The sequence below is a fragment of the Lichenostomus cassidix genome, chromosome 20 (genome assembly GCF_008360975.1).
Source record: "Lichenostomus cassidix isolate B80296 chromosome 20, HeHo_3.0, whole genome shotgun sequence".
Classification (NCBI taxonomy): Eukaryota; Metazoa; Chordata; class Aves; order Passeriformes; family Meliphagidae; genus Lichenostomus; species Lichenostomus cassidix.
The window spans coordinates 1,240,042-1,262,634 of record NC_139500.1 but is presented as its reverse complement, the minus strand read 5'-3'; the positions used below and the strand labels follow the sequence as shown (position 1 = coordinate 1,262,634).

Below are 22,593 nucleotides of genomic sequence, written 5' to 3'. Positions count from 1 at the left end.
TACCAGCTTCTAAGGCATCATGTACTGTTCCCAAACTGAGGTGAATCTTCTGGGGCCCTTCAGGAGCAATGCCAAGGGAACTGAGCTGCACTGGGGTGGAGTTGAGGTGTGGGACAAGCGTGTTGTTTCTGGGACATAAATCTGTACAGCCAAAGTAAAAAACTTCATTCAAATAGAATTTTTTCCCAAAAAAACGCTGTTTTGTGGTTTCTCTGCCCCGCAGCAGCCGCAGGAGCCGCCGGCCGTGAAGGGGCTGTCTCTGGCCACCAAGGTGCGGCGCACCATGAGCAGCCGCGTGCACGAGGCGGTGAAGGCCATCGCGCTGTGCCACAACGTCACCCCCGTCTACGAGTCCAACGGCGTCACCGACCAGGCCGAGGCCGAGCGCCACTACGAGGACTCGTGCCGGGTGTACCAGGCCTCCAGCCCCGACGAGGTCAGACTGCTGTCCCTGTGACCTTGCTGCTGCTGAAACCCTGCGGTGTTTGGGGGAGTGTGCTGGTTTAGTGAAGGGGATAATGTTTTAATGCATTTATTGTGCTGAAAAGCCGTGAATAGACTGTAAGTGCTCTCTCAGCTGTTCTGCCTCTCTGCCTGAAGCTCCAGGCTGGTATCTGGCTCTGTCAGCCTCTGCATTGCAGAACTGTGCTCCTGTTTCTGCCCAGAATTCTGCTCCTGTTTCTGCACAGAATTCTGCTCCTGTTTCTGCCCCTTTTGCCCAGGGTGTATTTTTCACTTCAGTGCCGTGAGTCCCTCTGACCACGTGTGGTAAATTATGAGCAATCTTATCGTGTCTGGGGGAGCACAGCTTGTGGAGGAGGGTTGGAATGCTCACATGGCTCAGCTCTGCAAGGTGTTTGACCTTCCAGACCAGGGAGAAATTATCAATCCCCCTAGCCATGGCACATCCCACATGCATGTGGACAGAGCAGTGCCCAGGTTAATCCTGGGAGGGAGTGAAGTTTTGTTTATTGGAGAGCAAAGCTGGTTCTCTGCCAGCACCCAGTGCAGCCAGGCTGTGGCACAGTGGGGAGAAAAAACAGCTTTAAAGCTCTCCAGAACCACTGGAGACTTTTACTGAACTCTGGAGACATCAGGGTCAATACAGGACTATAAGTGCTGTTTGCAAAATTTGGAAAATGTAATTATAGTGTTGTTTCCTCCTGTGATGAAGACAGGAGGCATAAAATACTGGTTTGGTGTGTTGGTTATGCTTCTTGGATACATCTTTTAGTGGAACAAAAGTAACACATTTTGCTCTCTATTAATTTGTGCAGTTGCATGTGCTCTGTGCTGTGGAGACACTGAAGTTTGAGACTTCCCCTGAGAGTCCCCCTGACAGTATGAGATCAAATCACCCTTTTGACTACATTCAAAGGGTTCTTCCATCTAGTGCCTCAAACAAACCAGCTTTGCCTCTGATAATAACCTTTCCACCTTTGCCATCAGAAGAGAAGCTGGCTTTCCTCATTGTTAGAGAAATGCTTTGCATGGAATTAAATGCACTCATTGGAATCCCAGCTGTGTGAGGATTTTGGGACTCTTGTGTTACTTGAAGACTGGCACAGAGCTGCTTCCCACATCTCACATGCATTCAAAATATTCCCTATAGTGTTTTTCTTCCAAAGCAGGCAATTCATTCACTTCATACAGTGTTTTCTGCTATACATGATCCAAAAGCTGCATTTCTGCTTTTCCCAAGTGGCTGTGGCTGCAGGGAAGTGCCAGCAGCACCTCTGAGCAGGCTGTGGGTGTCCTGTCCCACTCAGGGCTGGGGCAGCCTTTGCTGCCCTGCTCCTCTCCTCTGCAAAGGGTACAGAAAACAACCTCCTTTGCATAGAAACGAGTTCTGAATGATTTCCAGATGGTAATTTTTGTGATCTGCATCTAAGGTGGGGGTTTTTTTCCCCCTCCTAAGAAATAGCATTTACAGGCTATTTTTACACAGATCTCTGTTTATTTACATATATATTGTGGTATGTAGTGAAGTCAGTGATTTTTATTTTACTTTTACTTTTTGTACTGTTCTGTCTTTAAAATATTTACACAGCAATTTGTCTGAAGCACCCAGGGGATATTGTTTATTTGTTTTACTATAGCATGATAACTAATCCTTCCAAGATTATTGTTTAAATTCTTTTTTCCTTTCTCGTGATATCTTAAGTAGAGAATTACAGCAGGTTCAGAAATCAGATATGCTTTGCTGCACTGAGGAAGTCTTGTCTGTAGGTCTTAGACATACAAATATTATTTAGCCGTGCTCTGTATGTCATCCTAGATGGTAAAAAATGCAGGATCTACACAAGTGGAGTCCTTGAGAAGGGAGTAATGCTGTTAAATAACATTCCCTGTAGGGGAATGGCTTTGGACTCCTGTTAAAGCCAGCCTTTGAAATCCTATATCAATAAAATATTGCCATGGCAGGGAAGGTCAGTTTATGAAATGAGTACAAAAACTTGTATTCTCTTTACTTTAACAGCAAGGGTAATTTCTACCAGTTGGCATAGGATTCATTTCCTGTAACAGAAAGCAGGATTTCCTAAATTTGTTTCCTGTGCACGCTGCCATTTAGAAGTCCTGAAGTATCTTTATTCAGATATCAGTTACAGCCTTGGGGCTCTGAGCGCCAGTTGTCAGTTGTAGCCATACAGTAACTAACAGGGGAAATGAAATAGATATAATCTGATCAGAGATAAGAGTGCCTGGGATTCCTGGGCAAACACTCTTTAACCCTGACAGCGGCTGCCAGGACATGAAAGGGTGCAGCATCAATTGCTCTCTGCCTGCTGTCTGCCTGCCTAGGCAACCTGAGGGGACCCTGCAGAGCAGCTCATGGCACAGAAGGATCAATTTGTCTCTTTAGAATGAAATTTATTAGTTGATATCCACTCCAGTGGTGGCTTGGGTAATTTAATTGTTGGAGAGAGCAAAGTTGGAGGATCCTGTGCTGAGCTGCTGGAGCTGCTGTGCTTTGAAATGCTCAGATCTGGAGCAGACCTGGCCTGGCTGAAGCTGCACAATGCTGGCAGGGACTTCCTTGATTTCCCTCATCAGTGAGCTTGGGCTCCCTTGAAGGTGTTTGAGGGATTTCAAGCCTGCTTTTAATTCCCCTTACCCTAAGTTGTAAATATACTTTTGCATCTTGAATATTTTGCATCTTGAATATTTCCCATCTTTTCACTGTGGCTGAGCCACCTTCAGTCACCTGTGCAGGGTGTTCCCAGGATGTGCTGGCAGGACCCACACCTGCATGCAGAAGGGATTTCCTCCATTATTCCCTCCCATTCTCCATCCACAGCTCGTGCTGCAGTGCAGGGCAGTTGGTTTGAAGCTCCTCTGATCTGCTGCTCGTCCCTTTGTCCCTCTGCACAAGGCTTTGCTTCCCCGAGCTGCAGGGGTTGCAGTGGGATGCTGTCAGGGCAGCAGGGAGGAGGTGTTTGTGCAGAGGAGATGCTTTGAGAGGCTGAGCTGGGGCAGTTGGTACCTCCAGGCACCTGGAGCTCACCTGCAGGGCAGATGGACAGCCAGGGCTGCTCAGCACACAGAGCATCATGCTGCGAGTAATTCCCAGTAATTATTTGTTAACCTGAGTATTAGAAAGCCAAGCTCCATCTCTGTGCTGCTAGGAGGATTATCTAACTTTAATGCACTGAGGATGGCTTGAAGAAACTTTCGAAAAAGATAAGCTTGAAAGAGCCTTTGATTTGTCGTAATCTTTGGGAGTAAGCCTGCACAAACTTGTTAATATTAAGCCAAATATTGATTCAAATTGATTTAAAGGTCTTTCAAGGCACAGCCAACTCAATCACTTTTTTTTTTTTTTAATCTGACAATTTAAGACTAGTTTATGAAAGAAAAAGTTCGGTTTAGGTTCTCTTTTAAGCCTAATTTTGGATGAAAAGGAGCTGAGTTCACAAAAGGTTCTCCAGTTAGTCCAAATTGTGTCAATTCATTAGTAAAATCTAGACTCAGAGCAAGTCTTTACAGGTGCCATTTTTATTTGTATCTCTAGTGTGTGATTTTCCAAAATAAACTTCATTTTTAACGGAGGTATTTGTGGTCACTTGAGGCAGTAGAGGCAGAACCTGAAAGGCAGAAGGAATAATTAACCTTCAAGTCAACAGCAACCATGTGCCCAGCTCTCTTGTGCCTTTGAAAATGTCACTGTAAAACACTTGCAGTATTTCATGTCTGCTTAGGGAAAGTGTCCCTTGATCCTTTCTGGAGGCAGTGATGGATGGCTGGTGTCAGCTGCTGCTCCATCTGCTGCCCCAGCAGCTCCTGCAGCTCAGCCCAGCCAGCTCAGCAGGAGCTGATGTGGCAGCTGAGTTGGGCACTCTGGGTATATTGCACTCCCTGTTCTCAGGGAGCAGAATACAGGCTTTGCCCTTCTGCCATGGCTCAGGCTGTAACTGAGTGAAAACCTGGAGAGAACTCAGTTTTGTGGGTCTTTCAATAGTAGAAGCTGCAATAAAATGATGCTCACCTCAGTTCAGCTAAACCTGGAGCAGTCTGGGGGTTGTTTTGGGCTTTTTGTTTTGTTTTTTTAATGTTTAGGGAGGAGGGTTCTCTGCTAAGAGCTGCCTGAGCCTTCAGCTGGCTTGCTGATCACAAAATTGCTGAAATTTGTTGATGAACTGCAACTACTGAACACGTAGAGAATAACACAGAGCTCATTTTGTCTGGGTTTTTTAATATGAATTTTTAATGTGCTGCATTAGTGTTTCTGGCTTTGACATTGTAAATCCAGTGTGAGTGCATTATTTTGAATTCTTAATTTCATAGACAGCAAGCTGGGAAATAGCACTTTGCGAAAGTGAGTGTTTGTAAGGGATTTCCCTGATGGGCCCAAGGAGGTTTGGAGCTCCCTGTGCCTGCCCTTGCTGAGGGTTGTCCTCTGGGACAAAACCATGGAATCTTTGAGGTTGGAAAAGCCCTCCAAGACCATGGAGTCCAATCTGTGCCTGATCCCCCCCTTGTCCCCAGCACAGAGCACTCAGTGTCACATCAGTCCTTCCTGGGACACCTGCAGGGATGGGGACTGCAAACCTCCCTGGGCAGCTCCTGCCAGGGCCTGACCACCCTTTCCATGGAGAAATTCCCAATGTCCAGTGGAGGGTGGCAGTTGAAGGCAGGGAGGTGACCTCCTGCTGAGGCTGTGGGACAGTGCCACAGACATGAGCTGGGCTGCCCAGACCCTGGAAGGACAAAAACACTAGGAAGAGCCATGGAGGAGCACCTGTGTTTATCAGCAGTTCTATTCCATAGCACCATCAATGACTTCTGAATTAATGACAATGAACTAACAACTGATGAATTCTCTGCAGCCCCCTTGCCTTCACCGTGTCCTTCTCCTTGCAGGTGGCCCTGGTGCAGTGGACAGAGAGCGTGGGGCTGACTCTGGTGGGCAGAGACCAATCCTCAGTGCAGCTGAGGAGCCCAGGGGGACACATCCTCAACTTCACCATCCTGCAGATCTTCCCCTTCACCTACGAGAGCAAACGCATGGGCATCATCGTGAGGGTAAGGGCTGGGCAGGGGCACAGCAGGGGCACGGCAGGGACACAGCAGGGACACAGGGCTACCTGGGCCAGCCTGCCTGCTCAGAGGTGGCACCAGGGCACAGGGTGGCACCCCTGAGGTGTCACCATGCAGGGACACCCATACTCCCTCCAGGCAGCACACCAAGTGAAGCTCCTGGAAGACTCTGGAGTATGAGAACATGCCCAGGAGCAGGGATTGCAGTGGGAGTGGGCTGAGAGGCTGAGGTGGTACAAAATAATCAGCATTAAATCTGGGAATTTAGACATCCTCTGAGTGCATTGAACTCACACTGCCCTGAGTGTTCCCACAAACACCTTGTGCTGCAGGGGATGCCTGCAGTGAGTGCAGTGTGGATCCAGTGTGAATTCTTCAATTAACTACTTTGATAAGGAAAATTATGTGGAGGCTTCAGGCAATCTTTTCAAGACCTAGAATAAAAATATTACCAATAGAATAGGGAGGACTAAAGAACCTCCCTCCCCATTGCTTTTACTGCAAGTGCAAACTTTTAATGAAATGCTGTTTTATCAGAGGTATAACAAGTGGGCAAACCATCAATGCTAGGGTGAACTTCATTAAATTGTATTTATATGGTCAACAGCAGTGAATGCCCTAAAATTTTCTTATCATGAGTGTAAGAGTGCTCCTTCCCCCCCACTTCTTTAATTTGAAGGTTATTCCATCTAAATTACCTATTATTTGTCTTCTCCCCCACTAGGAATAAAAAGGTTTCTAGTTTGTATTTCTCTGTTTAGATTTTGCCTTTTGCATTTCAGGCAAAACCAGCAAAACTCCCACTTGTGGTCAGTGGGAGCAACATCAGGCTTAGATCCTGACTGTCAATAGCTAGGTGACCCCAGGAACAGATCTGCAAGACATAACTGCTAGTAAATACAGGAATAGTTAATAGTGAAAAGGAGTCACAGATGTTGCCTGGTTTGGGATATTTTTGCAATATCTGAGTGTTTCCTTGCGCTCAACTGTCATTTCTCCACCTGATTATTTCAGTTCTCAGAAATCCTGTTCTACCCAGGCAGCCTCTTCACCAGCCTGTGCACTGACTTATCTTCCTCTTTGAAGAAGCCCTGTTTGTTTGACCACAATATTTTCCATTCTTCGTTTTCTTTGCGTTTTTTTCCCTTTACCCATGTGGAATGAGCTTTGTTGAACACAGAGATAGTGCTGTTGTCGTATCTGGAACTGAAAGGAGCCTTTGAACCGTGGCCAGAGCCAGACCATGGTGGAAAAAGATGCTTCTCCAAAACAATAGAACTGGCAAATCTGTGTGTAGATTTATAGAGTGATCTTGCCATGATCTGAGAACGCACTAACCTCCTCCTGAACTCGGGCAGAGGAAATGACTAATGCAAGGAGATAGCTGATACAGTATTTATATTGGACAAAAAATCTAAACTATCTTAAGCCAGCTCTGCAGCACGGGAAGTGCAGTCTTTATTCAGTTTCCTACAGAGATGTTGTTAGGCACTCTCTAATCAAATAATTTCATAGATAAACCTTTACCTTTGGCTACTGCCACAAGTGTTGTGTTTTATTTCAGCAGATTGTGGTTGTTTTGGAAGAGTGACACCCATTTCCCTGTGGGGATGTGGGATGTGTGTCACTATGGGAGGGCTGGGTGTTCAGGACACTGAAAACCATGCTTAGACTTAATTACAAGCATCTTCCTCGTGAATATCTCTGTGAACTTAATTTCCTCAGCAAAGACACTTGTTTTCTTTGGAGTTTTCATATCCACATCAGGTGCTACTTTCTGCCTTTTTTTGCTATGAATTTAAACTGTTTTTTCAGTGTCACAGGACCTGAGGCTTTTGCCTCCCAACTCCAACTATTCATGTATGAGAACCTCCACCACTGATTTCTGTAATGATGGAACAGGCTGACCCAGATATTAGTGAGACAATGAAGAAGTGTCCACTCTGCTTTTCCTTCATTTCTTTTTTCCTAAAGTGCTTTTCCCCGTTCATTCACAGCTGTTTGTTTCAGACCTTCCTGGGCTTTTTGGTTTTGCATGTTAAGTTTGTTTTCCTCCTATCCTTGGTGGCTATCTTGGTTTACAGAGCAGTTTGCTCCTTACTCATGTTTTGTCTCCTTTGAGGAAATTGCCAGGGTTCCCATTAGCTTGTGATACTCCTAGCTGTGGCCTCCTTAGGTATCTGCCTGCTCAGAAGGGACTTTTCAATTTGTGGTGATGTGAATATGCTTTGCTTGCAGCCCATAAACTCCTTGTATCAGATAAAGCAGGCAGCAATCTAAGCTTTCTGTGGCCAGCATGAGCTTTAATTGTGCTTATTCCATACAGTGCAACAGAGCAGGTAAATCAGAGTGGTTTTTGCTCTGTTAAGCTTTGTGCATCTGTTTTGTTGTTTCAGGTAATCAGGAAATCAGTTCTCAAGGTGAGAGCTCGAGGTTGTTCTGGAGGCACAGGCAGGGCTGGGAGGTGTCTGTGTGTCTGTCTGTGTGGAGATGCTGATTGAAAAGCTGATCCTCTGTTAATTCCTGCTGCAAGGAGCTGAGTTGCACTTGAATAGGCATCTCCTTCTGGCCCTGGGACAAATGCTGAGCTGGTGGCTCTTCCTGACCCAGAGCAGCCAATTCTGCACTGACAATTCACCCCTCAGCTTGCCAAGGCTCCTCCAAACCTGTTCACACTGTCCCAGCTGAGCCTGCTGTGTTTCCCCTCAGGATGAATCCACAGGAGAGATCACGTTCTACATGAAGGGAGCAGATGTGGTGATGGCTGGCATCGTGCAGTACAACGACTGGCTGGAGGAGGAGGTATGGCAGGGCTGCTCTGCTCTTCTCCTTCCAGGGAGCTCCTGGCAAAGCTTGGCGGTGTAGCAGGGAGGAACAACTGCTGAAATTGGAGTCCCAGGTTGCTCCAAGCCCTGTCCAGCCTGGCCTAGGGCACTTCCAGGGTCATCCTCAACAGTAGCTTCAGTTGCTGATTCTCTGGTGTTCAGAGAAATAATAATAACTTGGTTTTATTTGAAAGAGTTGATTGCCAAAGATGTGAAGTCTGCAAACCACAGGCTTGGGCTCTTTTACTTAGAGACAGAAAATTTAAGCAACAGGATTGTTTTTGCCACCCTGGTATGGCAGAGAGGAGATGTTTCTTTCTGATCACTGGGATAGGTCACAAACCATTGCAGATCCCCTTTCTCCTCTCCAGTTTATCGTGCACTTTATCTCATGTTACAGACCCACTGGGGTTGCTCAGATGGGATGGTTATTTTCTTATCCTGCTATGTTACTCTGCCCTCTCCCCACTGCTGTGCATCAATCAGAGTAGTGGAGATGGAGTTCATGGTTCCCAATGTGATCCCTCTTTTCAGTGTGGCAACATGGCTCGGGAGGGCCTGAGGGTGCTGGTGGTGGCCAAGAAATCTCTGACAGAAGAGCAGTATCAAGACTTTGAAGTAAGTTTTTGGGTTTTTTTTCCCCTTTGCTTTTAAACAAACAATCACTGAAGTGATGCTCACAAAGCTCTTGTGACAATGCTGCCTCTCATCTCCCTGCTCTCTGCTAGAATTGTCCTTTTTCAATGTCTTGGTGTTCCTGTGATCAAAGTTGCTTTTCCAGTGATACATGGTCAGTGTGTATCCCAGCCAAGACCCTCCCAAGCAGTTCCTGAGTCCTGCCTTACAGTTTCTTGTGGTTATAAATTCTGCAAGTGCTCATCGTTTCCTAGACAAGTTTGGGAAATGTGTGTTGGCTTTTCATTCCCATTGTTGCATTTTGACTTTCAGGGAAACTACAAACAACCAGAATATAACCCAGGCAGCTTCCTGGGAACTCGGGCTGCACGTGTGGGGTTTGGCTGAAGGGTCTCTGCCCAGGGCACTGCAGAATGGGAAGGGGAACTGCTTGGGCAATGCAGAGATGTCAGTGGAACTGCTTGGGACTCTCTGCTGCTTAGCAGTGTTATGCAGAGCTCATGGAGGGAGGCAGGGAGGGAGGGAGCTGCTCGAGGCTCTGCAGGTGCCCCAGGCCAGGCTGTGCCCTGTGCTGCTCCAGCCCCAGCAGCACCTCCCTGGAGCACTGCCCACCTTGCTGCACCACCAGGCACCTCCAGATCCATCTGTGAATCCTGGAATCCCACAGTCACGGGGTTGGAAGGGATCTAAAGCCTGCATGGTCCCAGCCTGTGCACAGGGCCATTTCCCTGCAGCAGGTGGGGTGGCACAGAGTGGCTGGGTGGTTCCCTTGTCCTGAGTTCCCCCCAGCAGGCTGGGTTGCTGTGTGTCCCCAGGCTCGCTATGTCCAGGCCAAGCTGAGCGTGCATGACCGTTCCCTCAAAGTGGCCACAGTCATCGAGAGCCTGGAGATGGAGATGGAGCTGCTGTGCCTCACGGGGGTGGAGGATCAGCTGCAGACAGACGTCAGACCCACGCTGGAGACGCTGAGGAACGCTGGCATTAAGGTCTGCCTCACCCTGACTGGGAGCCTCTGGACTGCAGGGCGCTAATTCTAAAATTTGTCCTGAAATTGAGGGAGCTGGGGGCCTGTCAGGGGTTTAAATGTGACTTTGGGAACAGAACACGCTGCAAGTAGTGAATGTTAACACGTGAAAATGTGTCACCTCTTGTGCTTTTCATGCCCTGACTCTCTCTGGCTCCTCCTGCAGAGGAAGGAGTGGTGTGGGCATGAGGGGTGTGACTGCAGCAGGCTTTGGGGCAATTCTTTCTTTCAGAGTTGAATAAAACAGGGCAGGTTTGGCTGTGTTTGGTTTGTGGTGCATGAACCCCTGTGCTGGGCGTGGAGCTGTGCATATCCATATTTTCAGTAGCCACTAGAGGGGAGTCTGAGCCAAGGGAATCAGGGAATGGATTTTTTTTTTCCAGCTCTCTGAGTTTCAGCATCTCTGACTCCTCACCTACAGCCTGAGCTGTGCTCAGCAGAGCTGAGCTGCTGTGGTGCCTGCTTAGGTTCTCTCTCTGAAAACTCAGTCTTGCAAAAGGCAAAAAAAAAAAAGGATTAAACATTCAGATCTGGGTAAGAAAAGTAGGTGAAAGGCCCTGGTTGTGGTTTCTCTGCTTTAAATCGCAAAGTGAGCAAAAATCTGAAGCTGTGCTGTGAATGCAAAGCAGGGCTGTGTGTTTGGGGTTTAGGTAGGAATTCAAGGCTTAGGACAAACTTCCAAAAGTGCCTTTTTGTGGAGCCCTTCCTGTGACCAGCAGAGAATGAGGGCAGTGGGATCAGAGCTCCTCAGTGCTGCTGTAGTCCTGCCCATCACTCCAAAGGGTTTTCCTGCTTTCCCTTGCCCTTGGCTGGAGCTGTGGAGGTGTGGAATGTGCTGAGCACTCCTGGCACTGGGATGTTCATCAGGGCATTGCATGCAAGGAGGAAATCAGCAGTGGAGGAGGTCTAGCAATTCATGACAGGGACCATCTTGTTGAGATCAAATCTCCAACCTCACATTATTAAACAAATAAGTGAGTCTTTGTGGGGGGGGGTTTGTTGTTGTTTTGGGATTTTCTCAAGGTTTTTGGTTTTTTCCATTCAATATTCTTGGGCAGTGTCTTGAAAGAATAAAAACACCAGTGGAAAAAAACAAACTCACTGCAATATATTTACACTGGAGAAGGAATTCCCAGCCATTGCTGCTGACATTGCTTTCTAACTCCCTCCCCTCACCAGCACAAAATAAAAGGAGCAGTGTAGATTTAAAAAAAAAAATATAAAAAAAACCTTCAACCAGCTTAGTGTGTTCCAGACGTACACATCAGCACTGAGCTAACCCCAGTTGCATCATCCACATTTCAGGCTGGGCCAGAGGGATCTTTCTGCAGCAGGGCCCGGTTGAGGAATGGCTGGGGAGGGACACATTAACACACAAACACACATTTTTTTAGCTTGCATTTTGCGGGTTTATCAGCAGAATCTTGAAATATTGCAGGTGGGAAAAATGTTACCCAGAGTTTGTAACTTCCTTTGTGCTTCAGCCTCTTTAAGAGCTTCCCTTTCTTTCACACGTGAGAGTTTTCTTGTGTTTTTTAAAAAAGGGGGTTTTTAGAAGAATAATTTGTATGTGTATTTTAACAGTCCTTTTGTGAGGCTGAGCTGGCAGGTGGTACTTGCAGAGGTCCTGCAGACGTGGTTGTTGAGCTTTACTGAGTGTGTGAAATGTTTGGGTTTTAGGTGTGGATGCTGACAGGGGATAAGCTGGAGACAGCCACGTGTACAGCCAAGAACGCTCATCTGGTGACACGGACACAGGACATCCATATATTCAGACTAGTGAGTAACACCCTCAATATCCCCTCTCAGAGGGCCCAAACTCTGGGGCAGGAGGGCTGTGAGATCACAACTGTTTTCCAGCAGGATATTTTTATTCTTTTGACCCATCTTTCCATCCCAAGCTTTTGTTTCTCTGCCTGCATGCTCTAGCTTAGAGTGCAGACTGTCTGTGCAGCCTGTCCTGCCTTTCCCTTTGCTCCCCCTGGTTGTTTTCCCAGCCCGGTGAGGCACACCTTGCTCAGTTGCCATCCTCCCCCAGGTGACAAACCGAGGAGAAGCCCACCTGGAGCTGAACGCCTTCCGCCGCAAGCACGACTGCGCCCTGGTCATCTCGGGGGACTCCCTGGAGGTAGGGCAGCCCCGGAGCTGGGCTGGCAGCAGCCTGGTGCCCCAGGGCAGCGTGTAAACCAGCGTGTGCTGTGTGCAAACCAGGTGTGCCTCAAGTACTACGAGTACGAGTTCATGGAGCTGGCGTGCCAGTGCCCTGCCGTGGTGTGCTGCCGCTGCGCTCCCACGCAGAAAGCGCAGATCGTGCGGCTGCTGCAGGAGAGGACGGGCAAGCTGACCTGTGCCGTGGGTGAGTGACCAGCTGGGCAGGGCAAGCTGACCTGTGCCGTGGGTGAGTGACCAGCTGGGCAGGGCAAGCTGACCTGTGCCGTGGGTGAGTGACCAGCTGGGCAGGGCAAGCTGACCTGTGCCGTGGGTGAGTGACCACACCACACGGGATGGCATTGCAGTGCCTCCTTTCTGAGGGAGCAGTCTCACAGCATCCATGCCACCTGGAAGTGGTGATTTGTTGTGGGATGATTGAGAAGGTGAGATTTTGCACGTGGAAATTCGGTGCCAAACTCCTCATAACCTTTGCAGGTGGCATCTTTGCAAAGCAGAGCTTGAACTGGATGGGGTGAAGTGCCACTGTTAATCTGAGAGCTTTATTTCAGCACTGTAGCTATAGTGGTAAACGTACAAGTGAGATAAATCAGTGTCCTGGGGGCCTAATGAAACTTAAGAACTTAAATTCATCATTTCTATTTAAAGTCCTGCTTTTGTTTATTGGGCTAAGTGTTTCTTGCAATATTACAGTGTGGTGCAGATGTCTTTGGTGGGGTTGCAGGTTGCCCCTGTTGCTTAACTCCCAGTGTTGTTTGTCTCTGCCCTGCAGGTGATGGAGGGAATGATGTTAGCATGATTCAGGAGGCTGACTGTGGTGTTGGAGTTGAAGGAAAGGTGAGATTACCTCATGTGTGTAAGAATTTCTGTGGCTAGTTTTCAAGCAACTCCTAAATGAATTCTGAGAAATTTGTGCAAGGAAGGGAACAATCTCCCACAGGAATCATCATCAGACCAGTATCCCTGTCATGAGAAATAATTTGGCGATAAAGGAGAATACTGTTAAGGGGAGTTCAAATTCATTATTTGGTTCTTGGCAGAATCCCTGAAGTTGGACCCTCTTGGTTAGTCTGGGGGGGTTTTAGATGCTCCAGATGCTGGAGTTATAATTAAACTGATCAGATATACCCTACATGCACAATTAAAAACTGTTTATATTAACAGTTTTTAGCTGTTAATTTGCAACACAAACTCTGGGTTGGAATTCTGATTGCTGCACGTGAAGCTTTGTGGAGCTGCAGGACTGGATTGGCAGCAGGAGACAGACTCTGCTTGCAGTGAGCCAAAATTGAGTGAACTTTTGAGCCTGAGAATTTGTGCTCAGCACTGACAATAGGAGTGTCACATTAACATGTGTGGTGTGGATCAGAATCCAGAGGTTGCTTAGAATGGGAGGCCAAGGTTCAAATGGGAATTCTCCTCATATTTTTGCTCTTTGCTGTAAGCCACGGTGGAAGAAGTGCTGAGGCAATGCTCTCCCCTCACCCACCACACTGCAAATATTCCTGGAAATTCTGTCCGTGATAACTCAATAACAACACAATATTCTCAGTTTCCAGTGCAGAGATGATCTGACTGTGCTTTTCCCTGCTGTTGTTCCCAGGAAGGGAAGCAGGCATCGCTGGCAGCTGACTTCTCCATCACTCAGTTCAAGCACCTGGGCCGTTTGCTCATGGTCCATGGCAGGAACAGCTACAAGAGGTCTGCAGCCCTCAGCCAGTTTGTGATCCACAGGAGTCTGTGCATCAGCACCATGCAGGTACAGGGGCTGTGCAAGGAGGGCTGGGAGAGCCAAATCATCAAGGAAAGGTCCTGTGTTTCATTGTGGGTGCAACTATCTCCTCTCCTGAGAATGTTCATGGCTCAGGACTTGAGGTTGTTACTTTGATATGAAAACCCATGAAAGTTCATGGTATTGGACAAATGTCAGCAGCTTCTCCAAAGGAATGAAAAGGGTTGATATTCCATTAGTCTGCCTTCATTTCAGGAATTGGGAGAACCCACTGCAAGAATGTTCCAGGTTGAACAGAGTGTATTTCTAAGCTGTTACTTTCACTGCAGTATCTTCATGCCTAAAAAGCTCATTTCTTTTCTAGGCTGTTTTCTCATCAGTATTTTACTTTGCTTCGGTTCCTCTCTACCAAGGCTTCCTCATCATCGGGTAAGAGTTCCCTTTTTCCTGTGCTGGGGAAAACCTCTGCTGAATAAAGTGCAAGCCATGCCTGTCTGCACTGCTGCAGGAGATGCATGTGATCAGAACCCACTGCAATATCTGAACCAGTCACCTCTGTTTGAGTGTTCCTCATCAAAAGTCATTCAAAAAGCCAATCCTGCAGGTTTTTCCTACCTGAATAACTCTGGTGTGTTCCATTTGCAAGTTTTTGTAATGTGTACATTATTTGGCACTTAAAGAACTGTATTTCCTTTCCAAAGCCTGGCATTTCTGTTTGCTCACCCCATGTGAAATAATTCACTATCTTCTGCCTCTTCCCAGGTACTCCACAATTTACACCATGTTTCCAGTGTTTTCTCTCGTGCTGGACAAGGATGTGAAATCTGAAGTTGCCATGTTGTACCCAGAGCTCTACAAAGACCTTCTTAAGGTGTGGGAGACTCTTGTTTGTGTGTTTTGGTTTTAGGCAAAATCCTCATCTTGATTTGAAGCTCTGAATGTGTAAAGTCAAATATATTGCCAGGAGATCCAGAGCTTTATTGGGCATTTTCAAGCAAAATTCTGTTGAAGTCAAATTTGAATTGACAGATAGAACCAGATTTCCTGGCAGTTGCTTATTGAATGCTACATGAAATGCCATTTATTAAAAACGGCTGGGGAAGTAGAAGTTTCATTCTGTGGGAAATTCTAGGGATTTAATATTACGAATTTGTTCCATAATAAAGGGAAAAGAGAAATTGTTGGGGATTTGGCACTGTCCTGAAGCCAGAACAGGGAAGAGGGGAAGGGACATGGAGGCAGGAGGTTATCACAGAGTTTCTTCAACAGAAATTTGACTTGAGCACAATCTAAAGGTTTGCTTGCTGGGCTATTTTTGTAGCTTTAGCATCTAAGTCAGGTCCTTCTCCTTAGACAAAGAAAACCTTATTTTATGTTTACCATAGAAATACCAGGAAGGTAAATCTTGTCTTAGGTTCCTTTTTCTCATTTTTTTTCTTCCTCCCTGGAAAATGTTTTGAATAACTGGGGTATGCAGCCTGGGAACATCTTTCTTGTTTGGAGGAAAGGGTGGACTGAGTCTTCACCAGATCCTTTCCCTCAAGGATTCCTGTTAAACAGATACTCTCAGAAGCAAAGCCTGTTTTTCCAGAGCCTCAATAAGTCTCCATCTGGTTTCACTTGTATGTTGTCTCTTATGTCATAAACCACTAATTCTTCAGCCATCCTTAGGCCTGGTCTAAACATAGGGGGTTTTGTGCTGGTATGGCTGTGTTGGCTGGAGGTGGCTTTTTAAAATCTCTCTGCCTTCAATATGAGGGTGATTTGTGTGTGTCTAGCAATGCAATATTAATATATTGACATATTTGTGTGTACACACATCTCCTATTTCATAGTGCAGGGACTAAACTCATGAGACATCTTTGCACTGAATGAATTGTGTGTGCAGTGAGGACCAGTGGAGCCCTGAGCTTCCTCAGCCCTTTGTGCACCTGGAAAAATGAGAATAAAGGGGCACTACCTCAGGCTTGCTTGAGCTGTTTTATGTTTTTTCTTTCCAAATAACCTTTCCATTCTCTTATTAATTTCTAAGTTGATCAATAAGTGAATTTTCATAAAAGAAAACCCCAATGGAGCTTTGTCTTTTTTTTCCCCCACCCAGGGACGACCGTTGTCGTACAAAACATTTTTAATATGGGTCTTGATAAGCATTTATCAAGGTAAGAAATCAGCTTCTGCTTGTGCCTTGAGATGTTTTAGTGTGTGTGGCTATCTAAGTTTTTGGGTTGCAGGAAGTTAAGTAAAGGCATGAAATGAATTTCCCAGAGTAGCCTTGTGGTGATGAATATATATTTTTTTTGTCTCGGAAAATGTCAGCAGCGTTACCAAAGGAAAAAATGATCTAAAACCAAATATTGGCAGTAATGGGTCAACCCTGTGATGTAGAATTCAAACCATTGTTCCTCTTCCCATCAGCAGCATCCACTGTAATTTTGTGCAAGTTCCTTTCAGTGCTGTAGTTGCCCCATTTTTTTTTTTATCACGTAGCCTCAAACTCAAATACTTTCTGTAAGTGTTAATCAGGGAGTTGTAGAAAACAGGTCAATAATTGGAGCTAAAAGCTAAAGTGGAAATATTTCTTTTTTTCCAAAACTCCTTTATCCACAAGAGTCAGCATTATGGGTCAAAATAAGCAGGTAATTCTCATGGATTTAATTGATGTTACCATCCTCAGCAGGGAGTGAGTCTAGGAGTAGAAAATCTCTGTTGGTTTTATTTTCTGAACTCCATCCCAGGAGTCCTACAGCAGGGCTCAAGGCTTAGGATGCTGTACAGCACCATGGCAAAGCCAAGGCACTGCTAGAACTCTCCCAAGCAGTGCAAAGCTGCAGCCAGAGGGTGATGCATGGGGGGAAAGATTGCTCCTTGAGCTCAGAGCTCTCTCTGGTTACAGGCTTTGGTTAAAGTGACCTCACTTGAGATGGGCTCAATAACCAGCAAACAGCAGCCAAACAACAGGGCCAGTTGCTAGCAGAGATGAGCCTGACCAACACTTGAGCAGCCCGAAGGTTTGGAAAGTTCACAGCTGGATTTGAACTCTGTGGCTGGAGCTGTTCTCTCGCAGGTTTTCCCTTCCGGAGGCAGCGCGCAGTGATGGATGTTGGTGTGGATTACTCATGCTGCTCACATGAGTTATTTGTGCAGGTGGCCTGGAGCTGGAGAGAGCCCTGGCCAGCCAGCATGGGAGCACAAACAATGCCTCGTTAGCAGAGTTGAATGGCATTTTCTTCGGGGAGGTGTCAAGGGGAGCGATCTGGGCTCAGGCAGTGCAGAGTGAGGCTCTCTTGTATCCACCGAGCTTTTCAACACTCTGCTGCCTCTTGGCACCGAGGCAGTGCAGTAGGATATAGAAGAATTTGATATCTTTTAGCTTCTGAGTAGTGACCAAGTGCTTTTCTGGGAGGATAGAGTTTCATGATGTTAGAGATCTCCAGTTGCCAAAACAGCATGTATTAATTTCCTATCTCCATGTGTCTATGAGTATGATAGACTGTTAGAAAACTTTGGGTACCTCTGCTGTAACTTTTCCCTGTCTTCTCATCACTCCTGTCTCCTAAATAGTAACTGATTCGTTGTCATTACATTCATCAGGTTTCATGAAAAAACAACATCAAGATAGGATTGCTTCAGCCTTTCCAAGATCTAACTGTGGGTTTTAGAGCCGAGCCTAACGTTTGACTCAAATGGTTCCATTCCCTTGCAGGTAGCATCATCATGTATGGAGCACTCCTGCTGTTTGAATCCGAATTTGTGCACATTGTTGCCATTTCCTTCACCTCCCTGATCCTCACCGAGCTGCTGATGGTGGCACTGACAATCCAGACGTGGCACTGGCTCATGATCGTGGCTGAGCTGCTCAGCCTCTCCTGCTACATCGCCTCCCTGGTCTTCCTGCATGAGTTTATTGGTAAGGGGGAATGCTTTGCCCCAGGCAGTTCATGGACAGTGACAGGAGTGAACTTGGTGAAGCCAACAATAGGTGCAGTGACAGTGGTACCAGAATAAGCTCTGGATGGTTTGAAGGCACGAGGAAGATGCTGCCTTCTAAAACTTACCTTATTTGATCTGTTCACTGGGGCTGTTCTCTCATGGGTTTGGTTGTTGGTGGTTTTTTTAGTTGCCTGAAGCAGAACTAATCCTTTTCCCTGGCTAGGGGAAAAAGGGTGAGGAGTTCCAGATTCCCCCAGTAACTGTCTAGTTGCAAATCTCAGGTCCATGGGCTTGTTCCAGTGTTCGTTCAGGAGCCACAAGATGTCACTGCTTCTTCCATAAAGCTCTTTCCTGACTCTGGAGACAGCAGGGATAACTTCCTCATGGCTGGATCTGTCTCTTGCATGTGGTTGTACCAGTTCCATTTTGAACGATGCTTCAGCTATTTTTGTAAAGATTCTGAGATGTTCTGAGCCAAGAGCTGTGTTTGCTGGGCTCAGCCAAGGCAGCTCCCAGAGTGGGAGGACAGGCAGTCCTCAGCAGTGCCAGGAGAAGGAAATCCCTGCTCCAGGTGGGGTTAGTGAAGGCAGGTACCTGTGAGAGTCACATTCCTTACATCCTCCTGCTCAGCACCTTCTGCATCTTCTGTGGAAGGGAAGGGAAGGGCAGGAGAGTGAGGAACCAGGCAGAAAGAAATGTTGTCAGACTGAGCTGCTCTCCTGCTCTCCCTCCCCAAATGACCTGCCCATGTTTTTGCCTCTCTGCTCGTTTCTCCACACAGATGTTTACTTCATTGCCACCTTGTCGTTCCTGTGGAAGGTCACTGTCATCACCCTGGTGAGCTGCCTGCCCCTCTACGTGCTCAAGTACCTGAGAAGGAGGTTTTCTCCCCCCAGCTACTCGAAGCTGACGTCCTAGGGCTGCTCCTTGCACACAGACAGACATTGCCCACAGCCCAGAGACAAACCCCACAGCCGTCCCCATAACGAACACGTCCTGTGCCACGGCAAGATCTGTGGTAATCTGGTACCTGCTGCTCTAGGAGACACTTCCAGACTGCCCTGAGTGGGAAAACAAGCAAAGGGAGTGTTTGGAGGGTGGAGGCTCTGAGTTCATCCAGTTCTTGTCACTTCTGTTCCATCTAGCTGGGGTCAAACGCGTGGAACTGCGATGGCAATGGGTTTCTCTCGCATGGTTCAGTCTGTGGAAGCTGCTGCCTGACCTTGGGATTTACAGTTGGCAATTTAAAGTGAATTTTTTAAGAGTCTGCGCTGTTCTTTGCATTGTGTTACTTTATTTTTTTTATGTTATTTGTCTTTTTGATTCGAGTAGTTACATTCTTTTTACATCTTGGAAATCCCTTAATGTAGGTGATGCACTACACTGCTGACAGCTGATTGCTGATTTATGGCATGTTGTTTCCATAATGGGGCTCCAGCTTGTCGGATCTACACACACTGGAGAATCTGAGCGTGTCTGAGATTTTCCTTCTGCTGAAATGTGGTCACCCCAGTGATTTTGGAGGTATCCAGCCATTGATAAATACAGAGAAATGGTAGTTCAAAACGAGGGAATTCAGTTTTGTTTAGCCTTTCTGCTTCCTGTTAAAAGGAGCTGGTGACATAATAGTTTTACTCTGTATTTATTTGGGTAGGGGAAAATTATCTAAACTAAGGCAAATGCTCTTTGGAACAGAACTTTGCAGTTGATCATCCTTGAAATGTGTCGACAACGTGAGAAGAGCCTCGTACTGTTCTGCAGACAATGTGGCAGACGTGTCTTGAATCCTTGGAGACTGAAAGGAGAGGTCACAGAGCTGCTACTCCTCACAGCTCCACGAAATCTGTTTCCTGTTAGTGTGAAACTGTGAGGATGAGCTGCAAATACGCAGAGGCACTGCTAGGTGGATGTTTTAATGACATGCTCCCTGCAGAGAGGCAGTTTTTGGAACCTTGCACTTGCTTTGCTCTCAAAACCAAACCTGAATCACAGGAGTGGGTTCATCCAAAGGCATTAGACTCATGTGCAGAGCTAATTTATGTATGTTCGCTTTTCAAAAATTAAACTCAGTGAGTTCTGTCATTATTACAAACTTCGGTCCACATTATGATATCATGAGGAGAGCAACATGGGCTTCTCAGCTGAAGGATAGAGACTTTCAGGACCTTTTAGGTTTGGTGCATCAAACAGGGTGAGCTTTCAGTGGCAGCCATCCTTGTCTAAAGGCTCTTCAGTCTGTGCTGAATTAGTGGCTTTGCTGTCTTGTTCCCACATCAGAGACACCAGGGGCGGAGCTGGCACTGCTTGGCGCCGTTGTTCCTGGGCTGCACAGGAGGGGAAGAGCCCACAGCCTGAGCTCCTGTCCCAAGCCACAGCCTGAGCTCCTGTCCCAAGCCACAGCCTGAGCTCCTGTCCCAAGCCACAGCCTGAGCTCCTGTCCCAAACCACAGCCTGAGCTCCTGTCCCAAACCACAGCCTGAGCTCCTGTCCCAAACCACAGCCTGAACTCCTTCTCCTGTCCCAAGGCAGAGCCCAGAGCCCTGTCTGGGGGAAGTTGGGCTCACAGCCTTTAGTGAATGATGCCACTTTGCCAAAAAGATCCTCAACATTGTGTTTGTCATGACTGGATGATGTCAGCCATGCCACTGTTCTGGAGTCCCCAGGCAGCATTTCATAGAATCATGGAATGGTTTGGGTTGGAAGGGAAATTAAATCCCATCCAGTGCCACCTCTGCCATTCAGGGACACCTCCCACTGTCCCAGGCTGCTCCAAGCCCCAATGTCCCACCTGGCCTTGGACACTGCCAGGGATCCAGGGGCAGCACAGCTTCTCTGTCACCCTGTGCCAGGGCCTGCCCACCCCACAGGGAGCAATTCCTTCCCAACACCCAAACTAAGCTGCTTCCAGTAGGTTTAAGTACAAGAACCATGAATTCCTCCTGGCTCCAGGTGGTGACAGAGCCACCCAGCCCTGTCCCTCTCTCCTGTGTGTTGGTAGTTAAATGTCCTGCGACAGCAACAGTGCCAAGCTGCTGTGTGTAAATATTTGAGACATATATATGGTAGAATTCACTGTTTCCTGAAGTCAATACAGTTTACACTGAGTGGACCATATTTGCAAACTACTAGCTTACACCAAGAAAGGGAGTGAACTGTGATTTCATTTATATTTATTGAATCATAAGTTTAGTAGCATAGTAGAGTTGATAGTGATCTATAGCTGTGTTTTGGGGTGTGGATTATGTTCTTTGCAGCTTGTGTTTTTGCACAAGGTTATAAATCCAGGAAGTAATTTCTGCCTGGATATTATACTACGTTTTTTCAAAGCAGTCAGAAGCTAAAACTGCCATCTAACAAACAGCAGGAAAGAGAAACACTTCTATTTTTCAAGTTTAGCACTTTATGTTTGCCATCCATTTCTCTTAAGTTATTTAAAAATGTTTTTAAAAGCAAAATTTAATACATATGTTCATATTTACTGTACATTAAAATAAATGGATTCTCTGCTGGAAATTTCATCTTCCCTCTAGTATGCTCATGATTTGTACTTCTGGAGAGTGAAGCCTCGTGTTCTTCTCCTGTGTAGTATCCTGTTTGTGGCCTTAGTGTTCTTCCTATTCCTTTATCTGTGTGGGTTATGTACTGTAGGAGCTCATGTGTGATTTTTGTGCTTTGGGACTTCTCCAGGTGATGCTCCTGGGCACCAGGGTGAGTCCCACTATTTTTGCCCACTATTCCCACTGGTTTTGTGCTCCTGCTTCCCCTGGCTGCCAGCACTCCCTGCTGAGCTGCTGCAGGGTGAGCTTTGTGGCACACAGGGCTCTGTTGTTGCACCTCTGCAGTAACTGCAGGTGTCACAGCCCTCTTTAGGCCCTGAACTCTGGGTGAGCTTGTCCTGCTCATCTGTGCAAACATCAGCTTTGCTCAGCTCCTGGTGCAGCAGAAACAGAACTGTGTGTTCAGCAGGAGCAGCTGCAGTGTGTGCAGGGTGTTACCAGAGCTGGTGAGGGGTGCTGGGGACATCCCTGGTGTCCCCTCGGGGCTGCAGCTGGGGGAAGCTGTGCTGCAGTGAGCTGGGTTTGTCAGGGAGCCCCAGAGCCAGAGGGGATTCCCTAAAGCTTTGGGGTTTGTGTGTAAGGAAGCTGCTGCAGCTTTACTCTGATGCATCCCAGAGCAGATATGTCTGGTTTGCACCAGCAGAGCTCTGACCAGGGCTGGGAACTCCTGCCAGGAGCAGCTCAGTGTCCCAAGCTCTTCCCAGGGCATTGGGCTCATCCCACAGTTGCTGGGGTCAGTCCAGTGCCCACTCCAGCAGGAGCTGGATGGGCTCTTTATTTATTATTAGTTATTTCATAAATATTAAACTATGATTTGCATGAAATCCTGTGGTTCACAGCTTTGCCAGTATGGTCCATTACTACTGCCTACGACAACTTGTGTACTTCTATGCCTTTGAGAACATTTTTAATTGTTAAAATTGTTTCAGAAATCAATGTTATGTTAATTTAATTTTTAATGGGGAAATGGATTCTGGTGTCAAAATGATATTTACTGTGATGCCGATGTTTTGTACCTGTCATCCAGCTCAACAACCTGTAAATACTCCTGAGTCAAGAGAAATATGAATGCCAATTATTTATTGTTCTGTGGAGTTATATGTTGCAGATGTGTGAGAACTTTAAAGGGAATGTTGTAAAACAAGGTGGAAAAAATAAATTTTATGCAACTTCTTTACTTCA

General features: G+C 46.7%; 1 protein-coding gene across 1 annotated transcript in view; it reads left to right on the top strand.

Annotated features, from left to right (window-relative positions):
- ATP9A (ATPase phospholipid transporting 9A) overlaps positions 1-22,593 on the top strand; it is a 45,711-nt gene extending 23,118 nt beyond the window's left edge. Inside the window, exons 14-28 of the mRNA XM_085079373.1 lie at positions 224-436; positions 5,362-5,523; positions 8,248-8,340; positions 8,898-8,981; positions 9,815-9,985; positions 11,704-11,802; positions 12,062-12,151; positions 12,235-12,379; positions 12,965-13,029; positions 13,796-13,951; positions 14,289-14,353; positions 14,687-14,795; positions 16,026-16,083; positions 17,628-17,831; positions 18,636-22,593. Of these exons, the coding sequence (XP_084935499.1) occupies positions 224-436; positions 5,362-5,523; positions 8,248-8,340; positions 8,898-8,981; positions 9,815-9,985; positions 11,704-11,802; positions 12,062-12,151; positions 12,235-12,379; positions 12,965-13,029; positions 13,796-13,951; positions 14,289-14,353; positions 14,687-14,795; positions 16,026-16,083; positions 17,628-17,831; positions 18,636-18,772 (1,851 nt within the window). The 3' untranslated portion in view covers positions 18,773-22,593. The remainder of the gene's footprint in view (positions 1-223; positions 437-5,361; positions 5,524-8,247; positions 8,341-8,897; positions 8,982-9,814; positions 9,986-11,703; positions 11,803-12,061; positions 12,152-12,234; positions 12,380-12,964; positions 13,030-13,795; positions 13,952-14,288; positions 14,354-14,686; positions 14,796-16,025; positions 16,084-17,627; positions 17,832-18,635) is intronic.